Source organism: Aulonocara stuartgranti (assembly GCF_965226115.1).
Source record: "Aulonocara stuartgranti genome assembly, chromosome: 18".
Lineage (NCBI taxonomy): Eukaryota > Metazoa > Chordata > Actinopteri > Cichliformes > Cichlidae > Aulonocara > Aulonocara stuartgranti.
The window spans coordinates 26,315,877-26,341,143 of NC_138954.1; the positions used below are offsets into that span (position 1 = coordinate 26,315,877).

The 25,267-nt window shown below is 39.1% G+C and overlaps 1 protein-coding gene across 2 annotated transcripts in view; it reads left to right on the plus strand.

The window, feature by feature from the left end:
* The window catches only part of LOC309693708 (3',5'-cyclic-AMP phosphodiesterase 4B-like), a 45,224-nt gene that overhangs the window by 7,804 nt on the left and 12,153 nt on the right, over positions 1-25,267 (plus strand). The window contains exons 3-9 of one of the 2 annotated variants that reach the window (XM_082513175.1): positions 2,742-2,883; positions 7,707-7,954; positions 12,677-12,871; positions 12,973-13,009; positions 13,537-13,607; positions 14,466-14,515; positions 25,009-25,121. In XM_082513175.1, coding sequence (XP_082369301.1) covers positions 2,842-2,883; positions 7,707-7,954; positions 12,677-12,871; positions 12,973-13,009; positions 13,537-13,607; positions 14,466-14,515; positions 25,009-25,121 — 756 coding nt within the window. In that variant the 5' untranslated portion in view covers positions 2,742-2,841. Of the gene's footprint in view, positions 1-2,741; positions 2,884-7,706; positions 7,955-10,916; positions 11,148-12,676; positions 12,872-12,972; positions 13,010-13,536; positions 13,608-14,465; positions 14,516-25,008; positions 25,122-25,267 lie in introns of those variants that run through there. The other variant, XM_082513176.1, reaches the window with a different exon arrangement.

Consider the following 25,267-nt stretch of genomic DNA (forward strand, 5'->3'; position numbering starts at 1 on the left):
GTCAGGCTGATAATCTGTAACATGACCTTTATGCGAGGGCATGGGAATATATACCTTTAAGAATACTCTTACAGTGTTTTCTTCCTGGTGTAGGTGTCGCTTTTGAAGTAAATAATTGGCAAATCTGTAGCTTGTTGTTAATGATACGTTTATTAATAATCAAGAAAGAACATTCCAATCACATAACTTGTGTGAAATTTGTGAAATTTTAATAATTGGGGCAATTATAGGTTAGCACTTACTTTAACAGAAAAAAACAACTTTGCCTTTGATAATGGTTTTTCCATAAAACATTATAAATGCTAGTGAAGTCTCAGCCTTAGTCATGTTTAAAAATATTTTATTGGGTAGTTGTTAGAAAATAGTTCAGTGCAATTTATCACACATCCCAAAATTGTGACTCAAAGCCAATAACACTAAGAACTCTTTAGACTAATATTATTGCTTTCCCTTGTATTAGTACAACAGATTAAGATTTTTTTATTTAAGAGGGGTGAAAATGTTCAAATATGTCTTAAGTTTGAGGAAATTATTCTGTCAATTTAAATTATATAAAAATGATTGACTCTTAGAGTCTTAAAAAGAAATGTCACAGTGCCAGCTGCACTAGTTGCCATTTTCAGTGTGTAGTTTTTCCCATGATTGTGGGCATTTCTTTCCCCACACAAGGATAGATGAGCATGTTGCTCCTGTCAGAAGAATTGCAGCTGCATACGTTACCTAAAGCAAGTACTGTAGTGTTTTCAGGATTTCTGTATCAAAGGTTATCATAAATATATCAGTTTGTTGGCTGGTTTATTGTACATTCATCTTTGTACCTTTCCATTTCTATTATTATTTTTAATGTAATTGTTTACAGTTGTGCAAAAAAGTAAATCTTATGAAACTTTTACAACATATTTGCACACTGTTTGAAACAGTGCCACGGTTAAAATGGATATTTTATTAGTTAATGCTATAGTTAAAATAAATGAAAGAAATATCTAAAGAAAAGCACACTTCAGAAGAAAAGGTTGGGGATACCCAAGGAGTCTTGCTGAGGATTTAAAAAGCTCTCAAAATTATTTGAATTAATTGTTTAACTTTTCAGAAAATGATCTACACGTGGCGTAGTTTATAAACAACTGTCAGTTTGTAGTAAAAAAGCAAAACACTTTATATGGAACAGTCACTTTTTCATTGGGAGGGCAGTTTGAAGTCACTTTCACACCGCACATACACTAGGTAATTGTTTTGAACATCTATTAGCGAGGACACAGTGCCAGCCAAAATCAGGTTAATGTGGGTGCCACACTGTGGGAATCAATCATGACATGGAAAACATTGATTTATGTCTGTCACATTGATTAGTCAGTCATTCCTGCCTTGTGGTGATTTTCCACCAGCTGTGGTTGTTCTATAATTGGTGAGGGCGCAGTCACTACATTCAGAGAAGCTGGCAGAAACTGGAACTGGGTTAAAAGCAAGCAGTCAAAGTGATACTCACTACAAAGCCAAATGAGTGGAACTTGACCTAGGCCAGCTCTGTAGACCAAGTCGGGTGCCACTCATTTGCTAACAGCAATGCATGTCCTCTATCAGACAGCTGGGGACTTTAACCTAATGGGTATAAAAGTGTATATTGTTCGTTGTTGAGGTCAGAATGTTCGGACCTCCATAGATGCTGGATACGATCACACCATGATCATTTTCAAAATCCTTTATTCTGCTTTCAGTTAGATGAAAGTTAGATGAGGTAGTGTCAAGTGGCAAGGTACAAATTATTGGTATGATGTGGGAAATGAATGGCTTAATCAGTGCCTTCACCCAACAAACTGGGGTTCAAATCCTGTGTGTTGATTTGGAAAATATACCGTTTCACTATATTAGCTTGTGCGTGAAAGACTTTCCGACAAACAGTCCTGGGCTCTGCAGTGAGCAGCATCTCACTAAAAAGCCTTCAGGCACAACTGTATGTATGTATTTTTTTAACAAACCCTTTTTTTACAGTAGTGCTTGTTTAAACACTTAATATTTAAGAGGCTTGTGTGCGGTTTTAAGAAAGACAAGACTAAGAGGGGCACATGATACAGAATATGTGATCAGCAAGCGATCAGAACAAAGACATGATCACATTCTGTGTCCATCCATCCAATAGTTGTCAAAGATATTTCACTTACAGTAAGGAATGTCACTTTCATTATGACCATTCGAAAAAAGGCCCTAGGCTTTATTTCTTGAGACCAAGAATGTCTGTAGAAAATTTGATGGCAACAAATAAATGTATTTCATTCTGATTCACAATGACTAACTAAGGCTAACATAATGGCATTGCCTCTCTAAGCCACACTGCTGGCATAGATAGAATGCTTGTAAACGTGATTGTTGTTGCTTTAGCATTAACACTGAAAGTATGCTAAGCTTTCCAGTTGTGTCTTACAGTTTTCTGAAGGGTTTTTACTGCCTTTAATTTATATTACCTTTTATATGCTTTTTATCCAAATGATGGAATTGGTAAATCACTGATTTTTAAATGCGTATAGAAAAGCAATGTATCACAGCTCATGCAGGGTTGTTTCTTTGTATCAAATTATTCACTGCATGTACACCACATAGCCGGTCAAAACTGTTCAAGTCTGATGCAAGGCTAAAGCAAGTCTGACATCAAATGCAGACAGATTTACTATGATTGAGGCAGAATAACTTTTGGAATTTGCTACTTTAACATTGTTTCCCACACCCTCCCTGCTTCCCGTGTGCAGGCGTATTGGTGAAGCTGCCCACAGCACAGGACGCAGGAAAGAACTGAATTTTTGGAGGATCTGACACAGAGACGGAGAGTCTGGCTGCGCATCCCTCAGGATGAAGAAAAGTAGGAGTGCGCATGGAGTAACACCAGGTGATGTAAGTGCTGATTTTTTTCCCCACCAACCATCTGCTAAATCATGAGTCCGTCCATGCATTCATTAGCCTGCAATATGTAATTTCCTTTTATCTGAAATTCTGTGCCTCACCTTTAAGGTTTCTGGTTCCGTATTTGTGCAATTTCCATATATTTTGTAATATTTGTCTTCCTTGTGTTTCCTTCTGAATAAAGGTAGATTGAGCTCTAGCAGGAAAACACACTGCAGTATGTCTGTGTGGCGGTCAGTGACTCACAAACAGATGACTGTACTGTACACAACAGACCGCTATCTGGCAGAATACACTGCAGAGAGGGAGCTGGTGTGTGTGTGTTTGTGCATGTGTTCATGATTTGTGTGTGTACGAGAAAGTGAAGAAGATGAAGATTGAGAGTTGAGGAGTGACTTTAGAAGCAAGAGGCAGAGCGAGCCGAGGATGAACGTGTTAAAGTACAGCTCACACTAGGAAACATTCAGGGCATAGACTGAATGGAAACATGGATAAGAGGAGGAAGGACAAGGATCTGACAGAGAGGCCCATCTGCTTCTCCTCTGTGTCAGTGGTGTTTATGACTGGGCAGGCAGGCCAGTTCATTTACACTGACACTGTCCAACACGAGCACAGAGGCCAAGTAAAATTCTGGATGATGAAAGTTTTCCTGCTGTGACTGGCCTTTATCACCCTCTATCCCCTTATTTATTACGCTATACAAAAATGTATTTCTTGTTTAAATGTATTGCCTGCCTAATGCAAAGCATTTCTGTGCTGTGTTTGCTTCTTAGCTGAAGGAAATATCCAGTGTAAAGTAACATGATGGTTAATCATGACAAGATGTATAACATTTTTTACTTTTTTTGTATTTTTACTCTAATGCAAACATTTGTTTTGGTAATGGTGGTCACATTTTTGATAGCTTCATAATAGAGCTCTCTTTTCTGAACCTTATGATGTCGGCTGCTTCTTTCCCTTACTACAGTTTGTTAGGGCAAATATCTAATCAGCCAGTAACTCAATACATTCGGTGCATGGTGAAGGCGTCCTACTGAAGCTCTGAATGGAAAAGAAAGTTGATTTCAGTATCATATGGTACCAGTATTGTAATGTGTTGTCCGGCACCTCTTTGAAGTAAAGCACCTCTGACAAAAGGGGTTCCAAACTGATACTAGTAAGGTGTACCTAATAAACTGGCTGGTGAGTGGATGTACTACATAGTATGTTGGTGTGCCTTAAATATTTTTTCTCTACTTGTTCTGTTTTTTCAGTAATTACTTACACTGCTTTTTATAGCTGTGCACTGCAGTGTTTCCCACTATGTGAGAATTTGGCTGTGGCTGTGGGCTGCTGTAGTGTTCCCTAAATGACTCACATGTTGGCGTTTGGTAGTTTTGAAAGTGTAACAGAGATTACTTTATTCAAAGAGATTTGTTTATTTCTTTTTATCCACTGTGTGTGTTAATTGTGTTCATTTCCAAGCTTGAGGTTTTTGTTTGCTTCACAGAGAAGATTAATAGCTCCTTAAGCATGAATTCGCTATGCGACAGTGTTTGATGTGTCCTACCTTTCTTTTAGATTCTGTAGCACTTACATAATTAAAGCAAGAGTCATTTTTCCCGTCTTTGCTGAAAGGTTTATTAATTCAGTCACTACATAAAGCCATGCTGTTGGAGCTTCACTCCTAAAGCCGTCTCATTTATGATCGCCTTTCTCAAAAAGGCTTTTTGGAAGTGCCCCACAAAACACTGGAGCTGTTTCAGCTCTGCAGCCAAGAAAGGCCTTTCATCTTCCTGGAGAAAACACCCACTCCACCTCTGTTTGACTCTGTGCAGCTACACTACCTCCGTTTGAGATCTGTTGTTTTCCCTTTCATCTTAGTTCCTTTCCTTTTATGACCATGTTCTGACACACATTACAAATCCAGGTTTACTAATGTTTCGACCCCTGGCTTATACTTTATATACAAGGTGAATTGGCCTTATACTTTCTTCCTGATGTCATGGGCAAGTGATCAGTGGAGAAATAGAATTACATAGCGAGACAACAGTTGCAATCAATAAACAAATAATAAATAATTTACCCAATAACACTGACATATTGACAGGAGACTATTTAGTTCTCTGCTTGACAAGTGGTTTAGTAAATGGAAACAAACTTCGATTGGTTTTCCGGACAGTTTATGTTTTGCCAGATTTAATTTTCACCCATTTTCCTGGGAGAGGAAGAATATATCTTTAAAAAGACAGGAGCAATATGTCAGGCAAATTGCACAGAACGAGCCGGGGAGTGAAGCGCAGTGGGTTTACTGACAATCAGAAAGGACAGCACACTCCCATCTCTGCATTGGTTTCTTCAACTATCTCGTGTTCACTCTGTCATTCGGAGTCTTTTCCTTCCTTGTTCCCGTCTTTTTTGCAGTTATCTCTCATTTATGTCTTGCAGGGTACTTTCCTGCTATTACTTGTCAGTCACATTGATTGGAAAGAGGAAATGGGATGACATAATCTTTCTCTCATTTCTCCCATTAGACAGACACCTGGCTGTGTACACTGTCAGTTAAATAATATCTATATGTTGTCCAAACATCTATCCGTTTGAACACTCAGTTGAGTTTACCATGTGCTTTCCATACACCAGTGAAGAATCACTGCTGTAACTGGATAACCGTATTACCTGGAATGTTTTTCTCAGTGGTCATTTCGAGTTTGACAGAGAAGATTTGTCATGTTTTTCATGGGCGCCATCCACATATTGAACTCTGCTGCTCCACCCACAAATGCATTTTCCTTACAAATGTGGGACATTTTAGGGGAAATGAACAGGATGTCCAACGGTATCAGATTTGTTGAAATAATTGATTAAACACAATTTTCCTTACTTTTTGAAATATTGCTGTTATCGAGTTAGCATATTAATGTTATCGTATTACTTTTTATTAATCCAAATATTGAAAGCATAATTATGTTTTGAAAGTTACCATATAATTATTCCTCACTGTTGTCATCAAATGTGCTTCCCAATTTTGATCCTGTGTTTTTGGCTCTTTGTTACACTGACTTAAATGTGATACTATACAAAGATTAAACTCCCAGTGTTACCATGTAATTAATGAGATATCATGTAAAGAATCTTCATTAATGCCATTAGTAACAGTTGTGTTTGCCTACAATTTCATACATGGCCTTAACCAACTATAACATCACTAAAGTCTGGATCTACATTTTATTTTATTTTATTTTTTCAAAATGAGAGGTGAATCAGTGTGTAATGATATTTGATTGGCTTAGGCATGAGTAGTGAATCAGAACCACAGCAATCGAGTAAGTGACTTTTACTTTGTGCTGTTTTAATTTCAAAGGAATAATTATGTATTTTGTTATTTTTATTTCAGCATCCGTCTTCTATATTTCAGAATGGGGAAGTGTACAGAATAAATTCATTACAGTTTCTGGTTTTCATTATATTGCAACTCTAGGACTTGGTTTCTGCAGAAGTGTAGCCTTTTCTTTGGGTCATTGGATCAGAAGTGCTGTAATTTAAATGTGATACATTAAAACAAACAGTTCTGGCCCTCACTACTTTTTAAACCCCAGTTTCATTTCTAAATGGTGTCTGTGAAATAGGTTTATTTGAATGAATCATTGCATGGTTTGTCCACTAGAGAGCACTAAGTTCATTTTTCAAGTTGTTCCACGTGTTCACAGCTCTCTTAAAAAATCTATACTAAGACTGTTGTGTATATGAAATATTTACATTAGAAAATAACACTGCAGGGCAACATAAGAGTATTTGCCTCGGATATCAGATACTGACTGGGTTAAAGAGCCTTGTTGTTGTTGTTAAACAGTGGTAAGCTTTCCGTCTGGATCACAGGGAGGTTAGACTGTAGCTTCGCGCTCTTTCCTTTTCACACTAGCTGTCAGCTTCTGTATTTCTCACTCTTCTTGTCTGTCTAGCCTCCTGTGGCCACATTGACATAAAAAACCAAATCATTGCTCGATAGCCTCAGACCCATTCTAGGAATTCTTCAGTCCCCGTCCTTTCCCCCTCTCATTGTTATTGTGCTTCATATGCTGCTTGTCTGCATGAAATCTTTGACGTGTTTAATTTCTTCTTGCATGCTGTGAACATAAATTGTTTGATATATGCAGAATGAGCTCTGGCAGCCCATTTCTGTTTCCTCAGTACGCTGACTTGTTTACAACCCATCATTTCAATGAATCACTCTGTGATCCATACTGGAAACTTCATGCCAAAGAAGGCGCACTAAACATACAATATTTACACTCTGCACAGCTTCATCGACATACCAGCTGGCACTTTTTATTTATTATTATTTATTTATTTTTGCATTTCCAACCATAGCTGGAAGCTTTAGGTTTTGCAGTTGACCGAAAAAACCTAAGGCTTGAATTCACATGAATTAAGTGCAAATGTTTGTTGGCTGAAGGATGATGCGATTATAATTTAGTGGTCAGAGGTCACAAAATATATTTTTGGCTACAACTCACACTACATGTGCAAATTTTGACAAAAGTTCAAACAAATGTCTAATAAGAAGGACATTTACATAGAAAGGTAAGACATGGATGTAAAGTAGTTTCACTGGCCTGTGAATGCATAAAACTTCAAGGTTTTAATTTCATCCATCCATTTTTATTTTTTAAATCACGTTTTTCCCCCATGGTTTTACATTTTATCCTCTTATTTATAGTATTTCTTATGTACTATGCACATTTTTTACTTCTTTAACATTTTCCCTTACTGATTTTCTTTTTCTGAGACAATTTCGTATCAAAGCTAAACATTCATTATCTCCTTTCTGTCAGGAAAATAAGGAGCCTCCTGTGGGACAGTTTTCTGCAGGCAACACTCTCGGGGTGGAGGTGTTCAAAGTCCACAGGCGGTTTTCTGGCAATCTGCAGCTGCCTCCGTTGTCATGGCGACAGGCAGAGAAGGAGAGGGAAAGGGGAAGGCCGCTAACACCAGAAGAAGATCCCGTAACCCATAGCAGACCCACGAGCCTGCCCATCGCCTCTCTGCCTCGCATTGACATCACACAGGCTGACCCTGACAGGTGAGGCTGTGATAAACACACTGACACGCTCAAACGCTTTATAAGGCGGCACCGATGCTGCGCACGTTTGGGCATTATTTTTTTTCCTTGTACTTCTCTGCGTTTGTGCTTTTGTTGTGCTGCAGTAATAATGTAGTAATTTGAGAAAAGCAGCACAGCTTGTGTACCGGGTAACAGCGGGAGGCCGGTGTTTTCTCCCATCTAGATCTGACATTAGATTTGCAAGCAAGCAACAAAGTTGGCATTTATGAATTTTTTGGGGGTGAAAGACGGGGTACATACTCGACAGCTCATGTGTCTGTCGCAGTGCCAACACAAAGAGGTAGACAACGCATTCACGTTACGGCAAATTTAGAATCACCAGTCAAACTAAGATTCATGTCTATTGAATGCGGGAGGAAGCCAGAGTTCCCCAGAAAAACCCACACAGACATGGGAAGAACATGCACACACTTGAAGTTGCTGAATAGCAGTTTCCCATATGTATTATTTCGTTGAGCAATTATAATTCATCCCACCAAACTACTTTCGCTTTTTGAGATCTTTTGAATCTATTTTATCTGGTGTCTGTATTTTTTGTTGCTTTCATCTGTATAAGGCTTATACTATGTCCTCGTGCTTTTGAAAAACATGGGTTGGATTTATCTGGATTACAGGTCAGGAGCAGAGAAACTTTTGCTCTGTTTATTGCACAACACTGGAGACGCCCCATAACTTTTTGCTTTGTTTTCCAGCTGCTTTTGAGTAGCCAGTCAGCTTGTTTAAAAAGGCTTCTGTTCATATTGATTAGCATTATGAATAATGCAGTGGAGGATTGTCTGAATAATATCAACCAATAAAAATAAATCATACGTTCAGACATATTTATTTGAGTTTGTGAGTGAATATTTTAGTGCAGTCTTGTCCGGCATCAGACTTGGTTGTAAAGCGGACTCTTTAATGGAAACTAGTATAGAATTCAAAGGGGTCGGGTTGGGCCAGGCAGACTGTTGCAGTGTTACTTCTAGTCATTCTGGCCAGAAACTCTCACCAAGATCCTCAGGCAAGCAGGCAACGATCAGACGTCTACATCGATACAGACGCTTCACTGTAGCCAGCGCATGGTAAGGATATTCTTTTGAGGGTGTTAAAGAGAGAATTAAATAAATAAAATAGAGGATTGAAACCCAAGTAGTGGGTTTGCTTGTCAGCTGTAATGTGTTTTTGAAGAGCTACAGCAGGTAGTCGTGATTGTGGATTTATTTAGTAACTCAGGCGGACCCTTATTTAGAAGTAGTTTATTTCAGGTTGTCAAAAATGTCCCTGCTCCAGGATGAGTTAGAGCTCAGGGGACTCATTTTTTAAAAATAACTCATTGGTGTGGAAAGATGCCTTGGAAAAAGACCCTGAAATAACACATAAAAAAAAAGATATATTAACAGGAAACAGTCCCCTTTATGTCATACCTTACATAAGGTAAAGTTTATTCATATAGCCCAATATCATGGGGTTGTCACTGCAAGCTTGCAATAAAACACACAGCAAACACTTTATTACGATAAAAGTGTGAGACATCTCTGGAAAGCCATTTGTGATTCCAAGACCAAAGCGATTGGCAGACATCCCTGTGCTGTACGTACAGAGTGTTGAAATACTCAGATGATGAAATTCACCCTTGGGGCGTGATTTCATCACAAATGTTTTAGTTCTTAAAATATTTTTAAAAGTACACGCTGAGCAAAGCAGCGTGCTGGGACTTTCTCCTCTGGGATGTACTTACATTAATGTGTGTGGCTAGCCCATGTTGTTTTTATAGACTACGGCACGATTCTCTCCTTTGTTTCCCTTCTTAAATAAATCCTTCTGTTAATGCCACAAACTTGAATTCATCAGGAAAGAGGATTTTTTTTTCCCTCAATCGTCAGTTGTGAAACATTGGTAATGGTTTTATCCAGTCCAAAGAGTTTAGCCTTGTTTTTTCTCCTGAGAAGCCATTTAGCGTCAGGCCATTTTTTGACAGTACTTTTTTTTCCTATTTTCTATTTGGGACCCTCTGTCTTTGATCAAATTAATTTGTAACTTTCATGTCTAAGTGAAAAAACATATCAATCTGCTGATAGCGTGACTACTTCTGACCTGTCTGGTTGTTCTTTAGATACATCTGGTTATCATGCAACTAGAAAAGTAATTTGACACTTTCACCTACTTATGATCCAAGTCCCACTACCACAAGGCTGCTTAGTGAGCAATGTTTTGCTGTACCAGACAGTGACATGCAAGTTGAAATCTGACATTGTGGTCAGATCATAAATTATCTTTGATTTGATTAGTAGTCTGTAAAATTCATTGTACCCCTCATAATCTCTGGTGGTTTTAAATGTTAATCCAAGCATCAGATTTCCTGACGATTTCCAGGCCTACGTGGAACTGTGACCCCGCTGTATATACTGTATGTGGAAGGCTTTTACTTAAGCTCTGGTTCTCCTCAGTCTTCCACATGTCAACCAAGTCAACAGACCTTCAGCCTAATCACAGAAATCAACTACTGCTATGGACATTGAGTTTTATAAATAGTAGCTAAGTACCAGAGAATTTCTAATAATACATTGTCTACTATCAGAAGAAGAGCACAGTAATAGTGTTAGCCATATTGCAGCTTTAATAACACATCACGGCATCAGAAACCTCCTGCTAGTTCTCCTCTTTATTTTACACCACACAGTCACTGTACTGTCTCTTAACACACAGATGGGTTTTTTTCTCATCTGGGGAAATATGTACAGTGTACATTAAATGCACATTAACTATAATCTCCAAAGTTGGCAAATAAATGAGGATCTGGATTTTCAACGTAATCGCGACGTCCCACTGTAAAGTCTTGTCGGCGCTGTGTTTTAATACAGAGGGATAAAGGACAGGCGGCCAGATAAACAGAGCGACTGCTGGTGCGTTTTTCCTGCGCTTCAGCCCAGATCTGCATGTTAGCATCTGCCAAGCCTACGTTATTCCAGCACGTGGGCTGCTACTGGACAGAAAGGGGAGGCTGCAAAAGTGTGTGTGTATGTATGAGTGAGCAGACAGTGTCACTGTTTTATGTTGCTCGATGTGGACCTTGAAGAGGGAGAAAAATGTTTCGAAGGTCTCCTAGGTGCAGAGCTGGACATTTTGACTTCAGTGAGGAGGTTGTCAACAGAGCATACCTCTCAGCTCCAAGGTGATGTTTCAGTAGTTTTCTCTTTTTTTATTGCACTGAGTATTTTATATATGCATATGAGTCCTTTTTTCACTCTACATGTCAATATTTTAGAAAAATAACTTCACTGGTAGATTTTAACATGATGCTCTTTTTCTTTTAACCTTTTCATTTCCACTGTAGTGCATATTTACTGAAGGTTCTTGATTGGTTTCACACTGTGGGATTAGATCGCTGTAGTTAAAATATGTTGTTTGCTGAAACTGAATGACGCAAAGCACAACACAGATGACGCTGGTCTTCCTGCATGTGTGTAATCAGAGTTCTCACATTAATCTGAGCTTCTCTGGCAGAGGTGTGGGACTGTCTCAATGGGACACGCGCCTAGTTAATCCCACATGTAGGAGAAATTAAAGAGGCGGGCTTTAACGTGGAGAAAACATGAAGTGGCACTTCTAATAAAATGAAGTATGTAAATGGTAATCAAGCCAAGGACTCTGAGTTATTTTTCCATTTCATGGTTTGTGGCATCTGCTATTCCTGCTGGGCACTGACAGTTTGACCTTGCACCTCTAAACTCCTGTCCATCTGACCCAATCATCTGGTTACACAATAACTCGTCCCGGTGCTCTACATAAACTCTGTGGTGACAAACAGATTATGTCTCTGTGTGCATCTGTGGTGGTTTTTATTGATCAAACAACTATTGAGGAAAGCTGCATTTAGCAGTTAGCATGTTGGTTTATTTTTGCTCTGAGCATGAGTTCTCTGGTTGCTCTTTCTGATTTCTGCTTGTCAATTTTAAAAACAATTTTAATATATATGAATTTTTTAGATGGCATCAAGGTTGTAAGCATCACATGCTAAGAAAAGCCATAAATTCTACAATATTGTATTGTCTTCCTTTTAAATTTTTTTATTATCATTAGTTCAATTTTAGTGTTCAAATACATTCATCTTAAACAATGAGGGAAGGTAATCAAGATGTAGGCAGATGCTTGTGAGTGCATCAGTTACTGTAAAAGAAAACGTAGTTAGTAAAAAAGCAAAAATGTGCCTTTAATCACACATCAGGCAGCTGGTCACTCTTTGTATGTCATTTCCTAACTGCTGAGTTTGAATGGAACTGTCATGGACAGTGTTCCCGTAAGAAACAAACCAGACGGGCAGATTACAGTAAAACCAGCCCTGCTTGTACAGACAGTGAAGCATACTTATTTTATGAGTGTTATAGTTGTTGTTTTTTTCAGCTGTGGATGAATGGATGAGTAATTATTTAGGATTTATGCAATAATCTACTTCCTGGATAGGATTTGTCAACATGTTTTGCAAGCCAGTACTTACAGGTAGATTACGGAAGGTATATTCAAGATGACGATGATGATTTAAAAGTTAAATCTAAATGGCAAGATTGATGATCAATCAGACTTTGGCTTATGCTTTTAAAACTAATAGATTTAAAGAACTTGCTTTGCATTGTAAAGAATCACATCCTGATATTTTCTTCTCTCCCCCTGGATTGTTTTTTTTTTTTTTTAACTTTCTTTTAGTTTTGAAGGGGAGAATGGCCCATCAGTGTGCTGCAGCCCATCAGACCCTCAGGCATCCCCAGGTTCAGGTCTGGTTCTTCATCCCAATTTGGCAGCTTACGGCCAGCGGCGGGAGTCCTTCCTGTACCGCTCTGACAGCGACTATGAGCTATCACCAAAATCCTTATCCCGAAATTCTTCCATCGTTGGAGAATTGTGAGTGGTTTTAATCACAGCATTGTCACATTACACTACAGTTAGCTATGTGTTTGTCTGTTTGTGTAACAGGCTTTCCTTTCATTACTCTCATTTTTCAGACATGGAGAAGACTTGATTGTGACACCGTTTGCCCAGGTAAGAGCTTGTCATAGCTCCATAGATCAAGTACAAAGAGCATCAATTATCTCAGAATATAAAACACAATTTCTCACAATAACTTTTTAATCTAAATGTCCCATGGCGCCATATTGAACTCTTTGCCCACAATTGGCAATGAGGATATATAACAACATCGGCATGGCAGAAGAACTCTACACTCGGATTTCAGCTTCATTGCAGAAACCTTTTCAGACAAACAGTATAGAAATCTATAAATAATATAGAGATATTTAGTGCCATATTATTTAATTACATTATTAAAAACAGTAATTTGCCCCAAACTAGTCATAAAATAAAAGAATCACAATTCTTTAAAACACCTCTCTTTTAAACACATGGTCAATAGCAAAGGTTATTCTCCATGCTCTCCTGTGAGAGGTAAGTTATAGTCCTTAAACATTTTTCACACTATTTTATTTTCATGCAAAATGTCTTGTTTTAAATTTCACTTTTACTTTTTGCACATTCTTTCTCTTACGTCAGTCTTTTGATCTTCTCTTTAGGTTCTGGCAAGTCTTCGGACAGTTAGGAACAACTTCACCACCTTGACAAATGTACAGTGTGTATCTAATAAGTAAGTGGGATCATTATTAGTTTCTGTACTTAGAGTTTTTATGATCCACAATTTAATATTTATTTTTTATTGAGGAAAAATCTGCCTGTGGATCTTAGTTTTTGGAGATACACCAGTAAGCCACACCATTAAAATCAGACTAGGACTTCTGATTGTGCCATGTGTTGTTTTATAGAAGGCACCAGATAAGAAGATAATCAGTGTTTGTCACTTTACCTGTCGGTAGTTTTAACGTTGTGGCTCATAAGTGTCTGTTTTGACAATGGTTGGAGATGCCAGCATGCTCCACTTGGGGGCACCAAAGCTTCAGAAGCTTTTATAATGCTGTGGGCTTGTGAAGAAGTCTCGCAAATATAAATTCACATATCTCAAGAGCCTTTTGCTGGTGACACAAAACTGGACACAGTGACATTTCAATTCTGTTTTTTGTTATGAGAGGCACAAACATCATCTTTTACATGGAAGTGCTCGCAGGTTTCCAGTGATCACTGAATTGGGTCAGTGGTTGTAGTTGCATCAAATTTACCAGAGGTGCACACTGAGTCAATCTGACCTCAGAGAAAAGGGTCACCGCAAGCCTGAGACCTGTTCAGAGAACCAAGGGAGTTGTTTTGTGTTTATCTTATGGCAACAAAGACCGACTGGAACCAAATGAAATAAATAAATAAATAAATGATGGAAGCATTTTTCCAGGCTCCTAATTTTTAAAACTTTGTAAATTATTTCAATTTCAATTTTCAATTTCAATTTCAATTTTATTTCTATAGCACATTTAAAAGTCACAAGTACAACAAAGTGCTTCACAAACGAACCATACTTGCAATTTACAACAGGAGAAAACCTATTTCTCTGTTGCAGGAGATCTCCCGCTACAAATCAGCCCCATGTCACCAAAGTGTGCCTGTCAGGTGAGTGAATAAGCCTTCTGTTAAAGAAAGAAAAGGGAGTTCATTATCACCCTTATCAGAATGAATGATTCTGGGAAATGTTGCACCCTGCAACACACATACTACTAACTGTCTGTGCTGTTTATATGGCTTTTGCAATTTCTGAGATTACAAATTCCAGGTTTTGATGCTTGAGCAGAATGATGCTCAGTTAAAGTTTTGAGTGAGCCAAAAAAGAAAGATGCTGAACTGAAAAAAAGCAAAGAAAACAAATGGAACAGCCAGTGATGTCCAATTGTTCTCCAATGCATGTGCTGTAATGCATTTACACAGATGGGGATTCTTGCATGCAACTGAAGTCTGCACAGTTGTTAGCAAAAATAATAGTTTGGGTTTCAAACACGTGAAAGTGGCATACACAATGGATTGCTTATTTCACGCCTCTGCAGTGTTCAAATAGATTGTCCCTTTGCACACAACACACATTTACATAAGGAAATATAGTTCCTCTTTTAAATTTCCATAAAAGTACTGAGTTAGATGTTTTCCCAGCCAGGATAAAATGTTATCTTTGACTCTTTTCACAAATGCAAACATAAGCAGCAGGCCTTCGTTATTCAAGGAGGAAACTGTGACTCGGTAATGCGCAAAATTCCCGTGAAGTGTCATTATGGAGGCACCGAGAAAAAACCAAAGTGTGAGAACAACAGAAGCACCTACTGGTTTAGATTCAGATTAGGTAGAAGGCAACAAGTGAAAGAAAAAGAGGAGGGAGGTGTCGATATTGGTTCTTGCTGCACTGGTTCTTCAAGTCCAATTGACGTCAGCATGGCCTACACACATGGGTGCTCGACTTCCTATCAGCACAGATGGGCTGCGAGGAGTGTCCCACAGCAGGAAAAATACAACACAACTGTGAGTTTCTTATTGTCCTTCCTCCTCCACATTTCTCACAAACCATGACCTCCAAGTAATCAGTGCAGAGTGAAACTATCTCACTGGCTTCCATTATGACGCATGAGGAAGATAAAACAAGAAAAACAAATTTGAAGCCTCTGAGACTCAGAGCTCGGAGGTTTATATACTGTATTTCTTGTCCTACCAGGGAATCTTGCTGCTCTCAGCTTTCTCTGAGCGTATAGAGAAAATGGAGTACACCTGCCACTAAATAATGGTGACGGTTGAGTTTGTTCAGTACGCAGCTACAACAATTAACAATATCACAATGAAAGATGTCATCATATCCTCCCTTGTGCTGCTTTCTGTCCCGTTTTCCTTGACTCTTTGACCGGAAAAGGAGAACAGATTTTTCCTGTTTTCCCTCTGTGTTTTTAGTCTGGCAAAATCCCCAGTAGTGGAAAAGAAAGAGTACCAGGTCTTTTTGGGCATGAGCTCAGCATAAATGAGTGCGCACTTATACACTCTGGACAGCTCTATAAAGGGATTATAGACGGACACGGGGAAAGACAATAAAAATCAAGACAGAAGATGATGTGGTGACACATGCACACATTGGCATCAAGACATATCAAGAGAGCTACCAGATTATTGCTGGGAGTGAGATACAAAAGAATGAAAACACAGTAAAGGTCAAAGAGAGAGAGAGAGAGATAATCATCTGGCAGTATGGGAGTAGCATATCAAATTCGGTGAAATAAACAAGAAGAGCACAACCGTGACCACAGCCAGTGGGTGAAGGGGCATAATGAGAAGAAAACAAGAAGCAGGGGGTATACTAAAAATCAGCTCAGCTGCAAATGCGTTACTGCAGGCTGTTTGCGCTGTTCGACTTACTCCAGAAACGTGACGGGATTGAAGTTTTCCCCCTTATGAGTTTGCAATTTATGGTTCGCTAGCCAAACTGGCCCCATCGCACACAGTCTCGTGAGCTCAGCGAGCAACAAAGAGCTCACTCTTCCCCTACTGATTCAGATTACAGGCTTTGCTCTATATCATGCCTGATAAATAGCACTTTTGAGAAGTTGCTTTATTATGACGTCTTTGACAGTCAAGGCCTGATGATTAATCTGCAGCGATTATTACTGGCATTAGCCAAACACAGATGGTATGAACTCTGGGGTTAGTCATGTGTCCGAGAGAGCTGTAAAACCTCGCAATGGCCTCATGAGCAAATGCTGGCTAGACTGTTTTCAGATATTAATCATTACACAGCGCCCACAGAAATTAATCTTTAAGAAATCCCTGTTCAAAAAAGGCTACCCCTAGTTAGCTTTAGACTTGGCCCCAAGAGGGAAAACTATATATGCGTTCCCGCTTAATTTGTGATGAAATTATACTGTTTTGCTTGATGTGTGTGTGTGTTTTTAAATGAAGTGTAATATTGGACCTAGCAATTTTTACTTGACTTCCCACTTTCAAATCAAAAGTGATCTTGTTTACACTAGAAGCACACACAGTAGTAAAAAGAACTACTGTATAACAGTACATTTGCTATTTTCCTAAGAACGTCGACTATCCATTTCATATCTACATGTTAAATTTGAGGCCAGCATGAGCAGCAGGTCAGCTTAGTGAAAAAAGACCAAAAAAAACCCCTAAAAGTTTGACAATCCACAGAGCTCACAGCACACTTATTAACATGCAGAATAACAAAGTAGCCAAGATTTCGTGCTACATTTTCCATCTTCTGTTACACTTTTATCCTTTTCACTGAAAGAAGAAAAAAAAATAAGTTAAAACTAAAGTAAAAGGAAATCACACACTAGCAGTTTTCTTTCTTTCTTTCTTTTCTCATACAGATCCCTGGTATAAATAAGATCTCTTATAAAATATATCATGCTTTTAATGTTACTGTAGCTTTTTGATACCTTTGTGTTTTGTATTATTTAAACCAGCTAGGTGCTTTAGGGGAGATAGGTTTGGCTTTCTTCAAAGAGAACCACATTGGTGGATACCGCCTATTTCGCTCTTTATACTGTTACATCAAGGTTTTATACATCACATTATTTAAAAAAAGTTTCAGACCTTCAAAGTCACCGCTGAGAAAAGTTGCAACTAGATTTAAGTTACACTGTCAACATTTACTTAATTTTATTTGTGTTAAATATAAGAATTTTGTCAGAAATTTTTTTTTAAACAACAACGTAACATGTGGCTTGACCAAATATACAGCCCCATTTCCAAAAAAGTTGGGGCGCTATGTAAATTTTAAATATAAATAGGAAGCATTGATTTGAAAATCTCATAAACCCACATTTTATTCAAATTTTATTTTATTCAAATAGAATATAGACAAAAAATGTAATTTTTACCACCGTGTAGCATCGTCTCTCTTTTTAACAGCAATGTCTGGGAAGTGAGTAGATGAGTTTCTGGGCTTTTGGTTGGGGAATGTTTACCCATTCTTGTCTGATTATAGCTGCTGAACAGGATTGGAGGCAGGCTAGTTCAGCATCTGGATTCTTCAAGTATGAAGCAATCCTCTTTTTATACATGCAATTTGGGGTTTAGCATTGTCTTGCTGAAAGTCTATTGCTCAAGGATAAGATACAGTACTGTATCTGAAGTATGTAGCTGTACTGTTGCAATAAGGGTGTTTTCTGCATTCAGTGACAGCAAACAGTGTAACACCACTGTGTAAGGATTCCATGACAGAGCCATTGGACCCAAGAGTTAAATCAGTGAAATATGTCATTGTCTTTTGAAGTTGCGTCAGTAAGCGTATCTGGCATAAAATTCTGCCAAATCAAACATGCAAAGCCACCCGATGTTGCAACCCCATGTGACAAGGGAGCAGTCGAGAGTAGCATTTATTTGAAGTGCTTGTTTTTCCTCTTATGTGTTATTGCCAGTAAGAAAATGATGGTCTTTCATTGTGAGATGCATAGTTCAGTGGCTCAGTGAACCTGTTTCCAAGAATATGATGCATTTCCAACCAGGAAAATCAGTTCAGCATAGCAGATCGCTGCACTGAGACATACACATTTTTTACTTTGGAACTAAACGGTCACGTGACTTTGTGCGTAACCTACAGGGTGTGTGGTCCAACACAATGAGCATTACTCATTTTTCTTTTGTGACTTTTAGTAAACATGCCGTGGAAGAAAAGTGATGACAGACCTAACTGAAACGAGTTATTCTGACAATGTAAAAAGGAAGAATAGGTTGTTATTTCCCTTTAAACCTCAGGGCGAGAGTTGCTGTCCACACGTGCATTTGTGTGTACAGTCATGTGTTGTTGTTTTTTTGTTTTTTTTAAAAAGTTCTACACTTTTGCCTGTCAGGGCATAATGAAAACTTATCTGTTCCTCATAGCTTATTATGCTGTCAATTTGAACAACAACACAGTGTGGCATGTCATACAATGGAAAATGCACTTCATTAATGGATCATCAGCAAATGTGAGCACCTCTATCAAAGCAGAAGTTTTAGTAGTTTGCTGCTCTGGTGCATCTAGGTCTCTTAACACAATAGAAAGCAGGAAAGAAACTAGCTTAGAGAAGCTGTTGTTGCAGTTCATCAAAGTCCATCATTCTGCAGTGAGAAGGATTGGTCACATGTGCAAAAGAGTGGACATCCCAGCAAACTGACCTTAGGATGAATTTGCTGGAAATTCATGCTAAGGTAAATTTGCTGGGACGTTTAATGCTTAAAGAAACAGCAAAATCCCAAGAGCAACATCTCGGATGCTAAAGGCCTCAGTTAGCACGCTAGATGTTAAAGGTCAAACATACCAGCATGCCAGCACAAACACCTCAAACCAGCTGCCAATCAAGCAGGTGGAGGGGTGATGATTTGGATTTGCTTTGCAGCCACAGGACCTGGGTACCTTGTAGTCATTAAGTCAAACATGACCTCTTTGTTACCAATAAATTCTAGAGTCAAATGTGATGCCATCTGTCTATAGCTAAAGCTTTATCACTAAAGCTTGGGTCATGTAATGGGATGGTGAGCCCAAGCACAGCAGGAAATCTACAACAGAATAGTTGAAAATGTAAAGAGTCAAGGTGCTGAAATGGTGCAGATTTCAGGCATCAATCTAATGCCATGGAGGAACCTTAAGAGAGCTATGTATAAACGAATGCCTGCACAAGCAGTGAACTGAAGCAGTGCTGTAAAGAAGATTGGCCCAAAGCTCTTTCTAATGTTCCAAACCAAATTTGCTTTTGCCCAATGTAATTGAAAACATATTAGGATTTTAGCAATGTTGCCAAGATCTCCTAATTGATCAGATTACTTAAACTTTCATCATAGCAAACGTAATCAGTACGAATATGCAGAACTTGTGGGCAAGGGGGAAGGTTTTTGGTGCAGGACGCTTCCTGGGTTGTGTTTGCAGACTGCTTGTAGTCTGTATTTTGTTAACCAATCATGTTTAAAGAGATTTGGGTTGCATGCATGTGGAAAGTAAATAAAGGGTTTAATTTCCGAAACCCCAAATACTTTTTCAAAAAAGTATTCATCTGCCATTTCTGGAGCACTGGTAATGATGATGTGAAGCAATATCCATTGTCCTCTACCTGGAAATCCAACTGCAAGTCCTGAAAAGGTGCTTTGGTGACTAAGGAGGCAGATTAGCTAATGGGCTATTGGATTGAGTCATGCAAACCTGTTTCCCAAAGAGGTTTGAGCACAGTGCAAAATGCAAATGAAAACTTTATACAGTGATTTGCAAGTCATTTAAACAACATTCATATCACCATATCAAATGTTTGTTCATTTCGATGTTGATGCCAGCAACACATTTTTCCAGCCAAATTTTTCCCTCTCAAAGGATTTCCAAAAACCTTTGAAATGTTTTATTGCAACAAATTCAAAATGAGCATATGTTTTTTAATATATTTTTCAAAACTGCATGTCTAAAACACTTGCAGAATCTCTAAATGCTGTCTTCATACTATTTCCAATTAATTATAGGGTTCAAAAGAATTGCATATAGTTGCATTCTGTTTTTATTAACACCTGTCACAACTTTTTGGGGAATGGTGTTGAACTTAATTTCTAATGTTTGTTATCAATATGATGTAATTTATTTCCTCCTATTAGCAAAACGTTATTCAGTGAATGGACACACAATCAGACAGTACACCACAAACTGAGCCAGAAGAACTGACCTGTCATTTTCAGTCTGGTCAGTCTGCTTCACTCTTGTGTGCAGCAGTTACTCTGCTCCACAGCAAGATTCCATTTCAGGTTTTCCAGGCTCACAGCCAGGGGAGAGGATCCGGAGGGCTGGAAGCGTGCAGCCTGGTTAAGTATTTGAATTATGTCATTGACGTCAGCACAGTCATAAACCTCCCTGCGGCCCTTCCCTCTAACTGGCCCGTGCCAACACAGCTCCATGGTGCATTGTGAATGAGCCGTCAAACAGGCCTTGATGAGATGTTTGTATGTGCATGTGTGTTTTCAAGTCTTTTGTTTTCATAGGCGATGAAATTATTTCACAGCTGTAAACTATGAAGCGACACAATTACTGAGGCTTGTTTGTGAGAAGACCAAGAGTGGCGTGGTTTCGGGGGTTGGACCGTCTCTGATTGTCCACCGCATATCACTTTAAATCTCATGCTACCTTAAAAGGGAAAGCATTATACAAAATTGTCTCACATATAGCACACCAACTTATTCCTGTAGCACAGCAAGGGAAACAATAGATTTGAATTGTAACTTGTAACAGTATGCTAATATAATTTTTCTGTGGCTATGACAATTTTTTTCGTAAGGGTTTTTAACAATAGATAGGATAAAATTATATATACACAAGCATGATGAAATATATTATTTTGAAACACAATGAGTAATTAAACTTAAAGAAAATAAAATACAGAATGATGAACTTAAATATGCTTGGCTAAAATCTAAAAAGCATGCATGATATATAGAAATTAAAAATATTAAATTTTTAAAATTCTGAAAATATACTTGTAATGTAATAAAACTGATAAATTACGTTATTTGTGAGAGTATAATATGTGCAACACTGTTTTTGCATTTTATTCATATACTACCTTGTGTTAAAATCAGAAAATGTTCAGAGTTCAAAGCAGATGGCATAATGCAAATGATTGACACGAAGAGCAAAGGCTTTTGCAAGAGTAATCATGAATTTGCAAAGTCTTCCGCCCCTCTCGGACTTTTGAACAAATTGACGTACATTGGAGGTGATACAACGGTAAATTATTGACCCGCATCCTGCCTTAGCCCCACGTGCAATGCAAAATCAATAACAAACGACTGAAGTTACTGTGTCAAAGTGTGCATTTCTCTTTTGTGATGTTGTGAGGTCACTATGAGGAATGTGTGTTTGCGTACATGCAGATAGCCTTGGCCTGTTTACAGGTCAGCCATTGGTGTCTTGAGTTGACCATCAACTTTCTTTTCCCGCACCTTCCAAATGTCTGGTGAATTAACAATGAACATTAACACAACTAAAGGCATTGTAGTCACTGTGTTAAAGTCAGCCTCGCTATAAAACTCAAAATACTGCATAAAAAATGCCAACTTATAATCCACTCTCACGCAGAAAGCCATTGTGAAAATCAAGTCAAAATCAAAAGAAATCAAAAGAAAATAAAAAAAACATTTACAATAAAAAATATTGTGTAGTTTTTCAGTGTTGTGCTTCTTAATGAGAAACTGCTCTGTATAGCTGTCACATTTAAATGCTACCCAGATGTCGCTTACAATAATAATGCTAACCCAATGATACATACACAAATGTACCCTAATAGGGTCATTTTGCTGTTTTTGTACTACTTTTACTGAAGTGTGTGTTTGGTCTGTCCATGGCAGTTGTTGGTATGAGCTGAGACACTGCAATTCTTCAGTCAGACACTGAGGAAAAACAGCTTATGGGGGTAGGTTGAGAACATAGAGAGGTGCAGTGTGAGGGGGATGTAAGTGGAAGGTGTTTTGGCAGAAATGGTGGTTTGGGAGCAGCCCTGCTCGTTAGTGTGGTGGATGGCTCTTACAGAAGCTGGTTTGTGGCCCTACAGAGGAGAGATAGAGGGGAAAAAGGGGGAGAGGGGAAGGCAGACGAGGTCTCTCTGCACACTGAGGTCTGTTGTCCTCTTTGCAGCCTCCAGCATATGGCCAAAGCATTAGAACTCACCAAGAAAAAAAAGAAAAAGACATCCACTGAAAAAACAGGCTGGAAAAGCACCTCACACTCTGTCTGGAAGCAGGTTTCTCAGACTGAATGTGCGTCACGCCACCTTTGACTGGTGACACTGTGAAATGTCATCCCATTTAACACTGTATTTATGAACAACCAAAGGTGATGATAGGTTCATTCCTTCTACTCATACCGTGTGCATGTGCATAACTTTATTTTATTTAGAACTTCAACTCATATGTCATTGTTATACAGCCCAACTAAGGGAAGTTTGGCTCCAGACTTTGAAAAAATGTAACTTTTCAGCCACTGCTTTAGCCCAAAAAGCCAAAGGTCCAGCGAGCTTTTCTACAGTAGTCTGAGTGTTTCACTCTTATATGTTCTGGACTCTGTCAGTGATTAAGCTGCCAGCTTCAAAATGACTCGAATCCCAATCATACAGACTTTGCAGATGAGCCAGTCCTTTGATGTTTCAAGGTGCCCAGCTAAAATGTCTGCATATGCATGCGCCCTCTTCTAAGGGAATGAGGGCAGGATGTGGTGACACCTTCTTGGCAACGTCTACTGCCCCTATGGACCAAGACAGCCACACGCTGATGTATACCAAGATTCAACAGCTCACTGCCTTGTGCATGAGCTGCTTTGATGTTATACCTCTGCTCTGTGTCAGTGACTTTTGCATGGCTTGCGTGCCAGTGGAGTCTGTGAATAGGCTGGTCCGCAAAACTTGGCATCCAGTTATGCGTCGTATCGAAGCCAAAGTTTCTTTGAATCAGCCAACCAGGAACTCAAGGAAATAAAAATTAGTCTAACCCGAAAAATGACACAAGTGGTAGCAGCTGTGTAATATGAGGAGCCAGTGGCATGAGTTTCCTTGAGTGAACAGCTGAAAGTTCACTTTTCTGTGATTCAAAAGAATCCCGGGTGTTGTTCTGATTACTTTCAAAGGTGAACTATTTCCTTTAACTGTGCTACATTGTCTGGGGTTGCATTGAAGTTCTTTGTTCAGCACTGGTGGTTCAAAATCTGTATGCCATCACTGTGCTTTGAAGTGCTTTGATCCACTATATTGACGTAAATTGGGGAGCAGCACGCTGGCTGTCCTGTTGTGCTGAGCATATGGGGTAAATTTCTTCCATGTGTGAAGTGCTATGAAGTAGAGATCAGTCTTTTCCATAGAAAAGGAAGGTGGGGAGATCCAGATGTTTAGCGTTCGCTCCCTCCAGCTAGAAATATGTTGAAACATTGGCATATTGAGCAGTGATACTTTTTAATATGTTTCCTCATGTTTGAGCTTCCCAGTGATTTTCTTGTAAACCACTCTTTTCCTTCTAAACACTGTGCACCTACCACATGTGAGTCATAGCTGCTAACGACAGAGTTATTTCATCAAACGACAGCTATGATTGCCTTCAGCAGTCACTCCACCATTCATTAATTCCACTCCATGTTTTCTGGGAGTTCATAGCCAAAGAGGAAGTGCTTTGGTTTCTTTGGCTCACAGTGTGGCCCTAGCCTGGACTCCCCCCAATTCAGGGAGTCAAAATTTGCCTCTCGTGTTGCTTATGCAAACACAAGTTTGATGTTTGATATAATTTTTTTTCCTCCCTCAGAGAGGTTCAGAGAGGAGAGAACCAGTTTGTGAAGCATGGTGGTGTGCCGTGAGCTGCTGTAGATGCAGTTCACCAGGGTTCCTTGAAGTGGTCTGCATGTCAGAAAGGAAGTCGTTGGAAATGAGTTGTCTTTGCAGTAGTGACGAAGTCCTCCTGCTCCTATTGTCTATAAAGTTCTAATGAAATTTCACAGAGATGCATTTGTTTGGATGTAATCCCAGTGACAGGAATAAAAGCTAAAATGATTGTGTCTCCTGCACCAAAAGCAGTTAGGGTTTTTGTGTTTTTTTTTACTCTAAATGCATGTATACACCATTTCTATTCATTTAAATGGGCAGGGGTCACAGACACACCAACAGCAGGAGGCAGCAAACTGCCTAGTCTGCAAGCTACTTCTTCAAACGAGTGGAACTGAGAGGGGGATAATTTAATGAGAGAGAGGGAGAAGTTGAGCAAGGGTGGGGGAACCAGACGAAATGGGAGGGGGTTTGCAGCACGCACAAGAGGGAGGGAAAGAGGGGGTACGCAGAGAATAAGGCTACAGAGAGACAGAAAGACAGAGCGAGTCGGCAAACGGTGACCATAACCACTGTTTGTTTGAGAAAACAACTCCCCTGAACTTTCGGAGGTGGTGGAGCGGAACAAGATGAAGGAGCTCTGCGTACACACCTCCTCATCTTCCTCTGCGTCTTCTGGAGGTTCTGCATGTCAGTGCCCCTTACGATCAAGCCACTCTGGGACACTTGGACCGCCACGCATGGTGTCTGGAGGATCAAGTATGGACATGGATCCTCTCAGACCTGATTACATGTCCATGTGTCTCTTGGCAGATGAGTCCTACCAGAAACTGGCTATGGAAACCATGGAGGAGCTGGACTGGTGTCTGGACCAGTTGGAGACCATCCAGACCTACCGGTCTGTCAGTGACATGGCCTCCAACAAGGTAAGACAATCTAGGCCATATGTTAATATATGTAAATGTGACAACAACGCATGTGTGAAGTTACCTGGGACTGTCTACATGTATTTATCGATTACCTTGGTTTTATAAAAAGCTATTAGCCTCTCCTCCTGGATGAAATACCTGAA